Genomic DNA, 9,387 nt, shown 5'->3' with positions numbered 1-9,387 from the left:
AATAACACCCCTTCATTCGACTTCATTTTGGAATCTTCAATTGTAAGGTAATATTCAGTGAAAAAATTGGTTTTGGATTTTTTGTTTATATTTGTAGGTATTGAAATTGTAGAAGGTGGACAAAATTGCTAGGCAGCAAACTATTCAAAGTGAAAAGTACTAGAAGAAGAAAAAAATGTGTTTTAATATTTCAAGGCCAGTCGATGTCGTTGATTCTAAATAAATGTATTTAATATATTAATAAAATATGTCTTTTATTGAAGAAAAAAGGTTTACCACAAATATGTAAGATTTGTCCAAATGAATGAAAAAAGTTCAATAAAATCATTCCATATATGAATTCAATTCAGTTATTTTTTTATACTGCAGTAAGTGGTACATAAATATAGGAAAATGTTAACTAATATATGGAATGCATTCTACGTAACTTCTACGAAAATCACATCATTTAAACAAATAAAAATGTCTTTGGCGCTATACGAAGTTCAACTTTCTTCACAATGAGTTCATTTTAACTTAAGGAAGGGGTCACTTTTTTCTGGGTGTATCAATGTTGGATCGGATTAACCGTATTTCATTCCTTCTTTTACTATATTTTCCAATATTACGTTGACGGAAACTTAACGGATTAAGATCCTTAACCCTAGAAAGCTTATTATCCTACTGAAAGTCACCGATAAGCTAAACATACGTCTGTGGGACGTATCATAGTTTGTCATCACGTGGACAAAATTTTTGAATTTTTGTTTTAAATTTTTGTACTTACACCGATTCTATATACAAATCCTTATCATTTAAACACGTCTTTGGCTAACTTTTATTTATTATGTAACAAAAAAATCACATTTTCGGTACTCATTTTCATGAGGGAGAGCGAAAAACTAAAAAAAACGCATACGTCTCTCAGACGTAGATAAGTTGTTTAGGTTTAAATTAAATTATTGCCCTGGGCCTGATGGTATACCTTCTTTCATCCTGAAGGAATGTGCGGTTCTCTTATATATTCCTCTGACGCGTCTGTTTAACTTATCTTTGAGGGATGGTAGCTTCCCAGACATATGGAAGATAAGTTATGTCCCTTGTTCAAGACATTGGGAATTATAGATGTATTCCTAAGTTAAGTGTTATTCCTAAACTGTTTGAGCTTTTGGTAACTAGGAGAATTTTGTGCTCCCTTTCTAATATTATATCAGGATGCCAACATGGTTTTATGAGAGGTAAGTCTACTGTGACTAATTTGCTTGAATTTGTTGGTCATGTGTTCGAATCATTCTCTCAAAGACGTCAACCAGATGTAATCTATACGGATTTCAGCATGGCGTTTAACATACTGAGTACTATGTACTCATATTCAGGGATGTGTCAATAAGGCAACTGGTGTTTTGGGTTTCATTAAGAGATGGTCTAAGGAATTTGTTGTTCTATTGATCGTATTGAATCTGCACAGAAGCAGTTTCTTATTTTTGCTTTGAGGGGGCTTGGCTGGAATAATTTATACGATTTACCTCCATATTTTAGTCGTCTTATGTTAATTGATATTCCATCTCTTGAATGTAGAAGGTTTATGCACGGTATTGTGTTTCTCACTAAACTTATTAATGGAGATACTGATTCGCACTACTTAACATCGAGAATTTGCTACAATGTTCCAAATCGTATAACTAGGAACTTTGTATTCTTAAAGACAGATTTTTGCAGTCATAACTATGAATTATTTAATCCACTTAATGTTTTGTTTAAAAACGTTATTTCGGTCTATTCATTGATTTCCTTAACTGATTCGATTTCAAGGAAATTATTCTTAATTTTAACAGAGTTTTTGATCCAAGGGGTGTTTCCTTCTAAATTTCCAGCTATGTTATAAAAAATTTTGATCCTGCTCATCCAATTGCTGTTTATATGATCCTGTTTTCCGCGCCCTTACCGTCCATGGTTACACTTTTTAAACTTTGGTTCAATGGGGTCCCTTCTGACCCATCTATTTATATATGTTCAACCTTATTGAGTACCGCGGACCCTTACTGACTCAACGGGGTCCCTACTGACCCATCTCGAATAACTAGCTTGGGAGTCCCTTCTGACTCGCTGTGGTCCTTACTGGCCTATAGGGTCCCTTCTGGCCCACTTGCAATATAGAATTATATTTAATTGAATTGAATTTTGTAATGTCCCGGCTGCTATTAGCCGTGTAAATAAATACGTTCTTAGAACAATTGACATACGAGCGCTATTTGCTTTTTACAGCAACCAAGGCATATTAACACCAATGTCAGCCGCCATATTTCCATTTTGATTGTCAGTCAAATTGAAACATTGTACAACAAGTGGGAAATGTAAAACATAAAAACTGGAAATTTATCCATAGTCGCCTTGAAATATTAGGAAATTTGTTACGGTTCGCAAGAATAATAAAAGTAATTCTGAGGATCATTTTTTTCGAGTAGCAAATTGAATATATCAAAAAATTTTGTAAAAAATTATTTTATTATTGATGTTTTGATTTTACCTTAAAACCATGCCTTGGTTTAACTATACGAGTAGCTTAACCAACAGAGGAAAATAATGTTTGTCAAATTTATTTGGGCAAAATCCTTCAGACTGCAAAATCCTCATCTACTTGAAGTGAAACTATCAACCAATTATCAGAATATGTTCAGATAATTCATTAAACCCAAAGTGAACTACACTTCAACCTCCCGAAAAAAGGTCGATTGTCAACTTTGCCTTAATATTTTATTTTGTACAAACATCTCTTATCCTTTTGCCAAAGTTAAAGCATTGATTTGGCTAGGTTTATTTTGAGCGCGCTTCCTCTTTCTTCATTTCTTTTGTTTTTGTTATTGTCGGTTTATTCTTCAATCATTATTAGGGCTGTTTTCTTTTAGCACTGGATGCAACATTTGTATGTGCTATCCAGAACATCGTTGCACTGGTGTTCTATCCAGAACATCTCATCAGTGCAAATCGCGCCGGTGTTGTCAGGTTGTATTTTGATAAAGTGGCGCTTTTTCGATTTACAATAGCAATTTATTGTGACTAATTTATCGAAAAACATGAAATCCAAAGTGGTGCAGTGTCGTAAATAATCGCAGCAGTAAATATTTATTACTATTTCAACATTTCATACATTAAAAATGTAAGATTTCACTTCTTTTCTGTGATTATTTTTAAACAGCTGATGACAGTGTTGCATATTTATGGAGATGTCCTGGATAAACGAGTACTCAGTTTTCTTTTAGTCCTTCGCGGCTTAGGGTATCCAGTGCTAAAAGAAAACAGCCCTATTGTTGTTTTGATTTCACCATGCGTTGACTAAACTACAAGAGTAGCTTAACCAATAGAGGAAAAGTATGTTTGTCAAATTTATTTGGGCATAGTCCTTTAGACTGTAAGATGGTTGAATGGACGTCCGTTTCGGAATTGCCACATTAGCATCCTCTACTTGCAGTGACAAAATTTGGCAAACATACCTTCTGGTACAATCTGGGTTTCCATCAAATCTGTAAATTAAAGGGGGTCCAAAACTATTTAAAGCTCACTTTGTTGTGGATTCTGATGTAATTTATCTGTAAGCTTAGCTTAAATAGATCTTGAATCTAACCAGCGTCTTAACGACGTCGTTGTCGCTGCTATCTGATATCCAACTGCCGGCGTATTTTTGTCGTTCAGGTCTATATAGAGGCCATATCTAATCAATACCGATATATACATATTTCTTATGTAGTTGTGAGAAATGGAGTAAGTAGAATTTTGCCAATTACAAAAATATATATGTATATTAGGTTGCTGACGGCAATTTAATAAGCAAACAAGACTTTACTGATTATAAAAAGTGAATTAAATGGTGACATTGTTTTTATCCACATGACTTTGAGCTGTCGTATAAGGACTGCTCATTTTATCCACACTTGTGAGAGGAGGTATGTCGGCTGGTCCTTTTGAGAAGTGCAGAACTTCCTGTAAGCTCCGGCTTTCAAAGTGTTTTCAAACACTTGTCCCGATGTGTGTAGGCGTTTCACTACGTTTTTCCACTTTAAATAAAACTACGAAGCTTTTTTGGTTTAGCGTCTCTTTTTTTATTTGTTACGATTTTTTATTAAATAAAACTTAAAATCTTCTAAAACCGAAAAATTGAATTACAAATTAAAAATGTATTTTCTATTCTTTCACATCTCTAACAAATTTCGATCAGTTATAATAAATATTATTTTGCATTCATTACTATTGTAAAATTTCTGATATAAGCAAAGTTTAAAAGTTTTCGAACGAGACGAACTCTTCAACAAAAATTACATTAAAATAGATACGTTTAAAAATAATATACCTTTAAGTACGAGAAACATTAAGTACGAGAAAATAAAATATACGTATTTGCGGTAGAACAGATGAAATTTCGAATATTGAAGTCAAACGAGGCATGTTTTGGTAAAAGTATAACTGATCTACCATGTATTTTGCAGAAGTTGCTTTAATACACACAAAAGAAAACTAAATTGAGGTCAAAGTATTTTTAATTCACATTAAAGATTCCAAATAAAAACAGATTCAATGATCCTAAACACGTAGTAAATTTTGCAAGCGTCTTTTTTAATGAAAATTTAAAATTTTAAGATTTATGCTAATATTTTCTAGTAGTTATAGTTCAATATCATATACGTCTGCCAATTTCGGCGACGTTATAAGATAAAATATATCAATTTGCATTCATTTTTATAATAAATTTATATAGGACTAGCCCTTGGCATGACCATTCAGAACCAATTGCTTACTTGTAACTCCACTAGATTTTTTTGAATTGTAGCCGGAACAGTCCTCTATAATAGAAATATAAACAAAAATATGAACATTGGGCAGACAAACACATGTAATTTTCAAGCAACACCATTTTCATACATATCACATAAATTTAAAACTTGACATAAAAACTTTTGTTTCCAATGCATCAAAAAATGTTACAAGAAATCGCAATAATTAAATGGATTCAGAAAGCTTTTACGCTGATGTAACGTCCCAAATATAAGAAGGCGTTTTGGCGAATTTTGCATCCAAAATGAAATTCATATGTGAAAATATAATTTACGACTGTATTAGAAGCGTTTGTTTTAGCATTGGTTACAATTTGACATGGATGTCCACAAGCCTCAGGACTATATGTAATGATAATGTAAATCTGGGAGGACTAAACCAATACGAATATAATTTCTTGAAATTTACTTGGTTTTTATAACCAATGCAAATTGGAAATGCTTGTATTAATATTTTGCATACAAAATAGTTTATACTACGAGCAAGCATTTCCAAAAACACACGAAGGAACTAAATATTTAGATAATACACTCAGCGTATGGTTGACACTTTTAAAATGAGGTAATCATTTGCAATTCAGACAACTAAGTATTACTCTAAATAAAATTTGTGACGACAAATACATTACGACTAAATGGTACAGTTATTACGTGTAAAAATATTTTTTCTAGAACATATATTATGAAGTTGTAGATTTTTTACCATTGACGCCTTCATAATGATTACACTTGTCCTTACCATGCAACGAATGACAAAATTTTTTAGTTATACTCCAATCCTCTTTCAAAGACAAGTTAAACATGGAGTAGTCGGGGTCACCGGTAACTTCCTTTACTATATTTAAAAACTTTGGTAAGCAATTGAGTAAAGCCTCGCCCGTGAGGGAAGAATATGTTTCCAGAAGAATTAGGCCTTTGCACCTGGAACACATTATAAACATTATCTTTAGAAAAAACAACAAACGAGAAAACAAACTTTTCAATTTCATACCTTGGATGGCTAGGCTCTTTGTAAATGTCCAACTGGAAATATTGGTTGTTAACTAAGAAACAACGACGCTTCTTAAAAATAGTGAAGTGGGCATCATCACGTTGGGCCAGCAAATTGATGTAATCACGTTGGGTTAACTGTGTTTTGACTTCAATACGAGATTGCCCATGGACATTAGGTCGACGAATAGTATGAATATAGCTCCAATGATTATTTTGGCCCCGTTTACGTAGTCTAGCCTGCACTTTCGGTCCAGAAGATTGTAAATATTGATGTTCGACATCGAAATCCTGGAAAGGTGGAAACTCGGAGTCCGGTGGCAAGTTGGCAACTGAAATTAAATTAATATATTTTTTATTACGACTGTATCTCAACAACAGCAAAAAACATATGTTTGGATCATCTTTAGTATATAATTTAAATCTCTATATGGTAAAAAAGTGATATGGGAATACTGGTTGAGCAGAAAAATTTTTGGAATATCTGTCTGTTCTGTCGAAGTACCAATGATTATTATTATACACTGGTAGAAAAAGGCGGTACGTGGCCATTACCGTTTGGTTACATCGTTACATCTTAATTTTAATACTACTTTATATCAAATCATTTACATCCGGTATTATTATAGTATTAATTATCAAACGATAACGATATGTAGCCGTTTCTGAAAACTAGTTGGCCGCCTTGGTAGTTTATTTTTTCACATAATGTAAACGACAATGTTTGTAGGAAGTACGACAAAAGAAAATAATTCTGCGAATATAGCGAAGCATAGGTAAGTACAGTATTTTGTAGCATTATTAATACATAGTTACTAATGCGAACATTATTTCATTAGATATATCAGTGGCATATACAATCCTTCCACAACAGACAAATAGATGGTTGCAGTGCCTGCGATGCGACATTAAGCTGAATTGGTACAAAAGCTTTTCAATGTAATATGGAATGATATAATTCCACAAAACTGTATTGGTAAATTTTTTATTGGGCATTTCCAAAATATATGAGGTAGTAGAAAGATATGGGACCTCTAAATACTTAGTAAAATTACAACCTTTAACTATATTTTATGAGTTGTTTTTAATTCTATAATTCGTTTTGTTTTTTTTCTCATTTTTTATTATTTCGTTATATATCATGTTATATCAATTATTTATTATTTTTGTTATGATAAAGTATTGAGTCTCATTACGAGCTTTTTATGTTAGTGTTTGTACAAGGATTGAAGAGAACTGGACTAGATAAGGTACTAGTAGGCTGCAAGACACCAAAAGTGAATTGACTATCACTCTTCTCGACGATGTTTTCCTCGGAAAAGAAACCACAAATATAGGAAGAAGAAATTTAACTTTTTTGAGAATATCCCAGATTGAAATAAAGTGGATTACCGATGTTGTTTCTTTGGCTGGTGAATAAGAAGTGGGCTTTTATTCATATTTGACCTTAAAAAACTAACATTGTGTTTTGACATTTCTAAATCTTAACGATTACAGGGCAACGCCACCTGCATATGAACTTAATTATTATTACAGACTTAAAGATAAATTTATTGAGTTTAGGGATTCCAATCGTAGACATAAACATTCCGGGCCCCTTGATGGGTACCATCGAAATTAGTTAATTAATTAGTCATGTTGATAAATAAGTAAATTCATTGAAGAAGCCAGTTAATTCGTTGTACAGATAGTGATTAAATTTTGTATCCTAGAATTATTCATTACATTGGACATGTTCCCGAAACCAGCCATCCAAAAATCGAGTTTTGAGCCATTGGAACTCCTTCATGGTTTGGTATCACACCTCCGAGAATTATTTTTGGATAAATGTCGGCTCCTAAGACCATGGAAATCGGTGCACTTTCATTGAAGGTCGGATCGGCGAGGATTAAATTCAAAAACCTTTCACGAAAACTAGACGACAAAGAATGTGTTGGAGTTTTCATGGTCATTCGATTGTCGACACGAAATGTTGCTGAGACCCGAGCTTTTGCATCTGAGATAGCTCTTATAGTGAGCTGACACATAGTAGTGTTTTCCATATGGCTGGTAGAAATTCCAAGCTTAGTAATCATAGTTTTGGCAATGCGACTGATGATCGACCCGGTGTCGATGAGGGCACGAATTTGATGGAGACGTCCGTTGTGTGCAATTTTTACTAAAGCCGTTGGAAGAATGGTGACAGTTGTAGGTACTAGATAATTCGTTGCTGAGGAAAGCTCTAATTCAGGTCGACGAGACGTGCGGGCTCTATTATCGTGAAGTAGAGTATGATGTGATTTTCCGCATACGTGACATCCAGAGTTAGAAAAGCATCCTTGCATACTATGTTCATGAGCGAAACAATTTAAACAATATCGGTACTTTTCTACTGCTTGCTTTCTTTGTTGGGTGCTCATTGACAAAAATTTCTTACAGGCTCGTAAGGGATGAAATTTTTTACAGATACGGCACTGAAATGCTTGTCGATTGTAATGGGTGATCCGATCATTAGTGGAAAATCGATTTTTTATGATTCGAGGCATTCTGAAGATTAAAAATAAAAATCTATACGAGACAGGGAAAAGTTGGTTTCAGTATGGGTATTTGTTTCAGAATTGGAGCTGAATTATTGAGTAGGAAGAATGACTAACTTTACGATGGGACGTGTAATCACACCTTTCGGCGTGTAAATGTCCGCCACTCTTACTCGATTATCCTTTCCGGGATATAGTTTAGTCACTCGACCAATGCGCCATTCGTTGGGTGGAAGATTTTCATCATTAATAACAACAACAGAATCGACTTCTATATTCCTTTCAGGATATTTCCATTTGTTCCTTTTATGAAGTTCTTTTAAATATTCTGTTTTCCATCGTTGGCAAAAGTGATGTTGAAGAACCTTAACACGTTGCCAACGATTTACAACTGATTCTGGATCTTGATCGTAAGAAGGTTCCGGAGGGGCTAACAGAGGTCCACCAGTGAGGAAATGACCTGGTGTAAGCGGATTCAAGTCAGTAGGATTTTCTGATGCTGTGGAAATTGGTCTTGAGTTGAGACAAGCTTCAATCTTTGTTATTAGAGTAGAAAACTCTTCAAAGGTGTAGGGAAAACTGCCGGATGTCTTTTTTAAATGGGTCTTAAAACTTTTTACCCCGGCTTCCCATAAGCCGCCCATATGCGGTGCGCCTGGGGGGATAAAATGCCACGACAGGTGATGATGGAAAAATTGGGACACTAAACTGGATTTTGAGGCATCTAGGAAATTTCTCGAAATTTCTCTAGATGCTCCAACAAAGGTTTTTCCATTGTCGGAGTAAACGTTGAGAGGACATCCTCGCCTGGACACAAATCTTTGGAAAGCGGCGAGAAATGTTGGAGTAGATAGGCTGGAAGTAACTTCAAGATGAATCGCCTTCGTCGCAAAACACACGAAGACACAAACGTAGCCTTTGGAAATTTTGGATCCCCGCCCTGAGAAACTTTTTATGTCAAACGGACCTGCAAAATCCATACCCGTATTATGAAATGGACGATGGAGAATCGTTCGTGACGGAGGCAAGGCCCCCATTAGCTGGGCCTGAAGCTTCTTTTTGTGAATGACACATAC

The 9,387-nt window shown here is 34.4% G+C and overlaps 1 protein-coding gene across 4 annotated transcripts in view; it reads right to left on the bottom strand.

Moving 5' to 3' along the window:
* Positions 1 to 4,052: 4,052 nt before the first annotated feature.
* The window catches only part of Ttd14 (TRPL translocation defect 14), a 160,106-nt gene continuing 154,771 nt past the window's right edge, over positions 4,053 to 9,387 (bottom strand). For all 4 annotated transcript variants that reach the window (XM_075313490.1, XM_075313492.1, XM_075313493.1 and 1 more), the window contains 3 exons: positions 5,797 to 6,127; positions 5,545 to 5,726; positions 4,053 to 4,814 (listed from right to left, as the gene is read on the bottom strand). In XM_075313490.1, coding sequence (XP_075169605.1) covers positions 4,732 to 4,814; positions 5,545 to 5,726; positions 5,797 to 6,127 — 596 coding nt within the window. In that variant the 3' untranslated portion in view covers positions 4,053 to 4,731. The remainder of the gene's footprint in view (positions 4,815 to 5,544; positions 5,727 to 5,796; positions 6,128 to 9,387) is intronic.

Source organism: Haematobia irritans, chromosome 5 (genome assembly GCF_050003625.1).
Source record: "Haematobia irritans isolate KBUSLIRL chromosome 5, ASM5000362v1, whole genome shotgun sequence".
Taxonomy (NCBI): domain Eukaryota; kingdom Metazoa; phylum Arthropoda; class Insecta; order Diptera; family Muscidae; genus Haematobia; species Haematobia irritans.
Note: the sequence above shows the minus strand (reverse complement) of the source record. Positions and strands in the feature narration are given on the sequence as shown.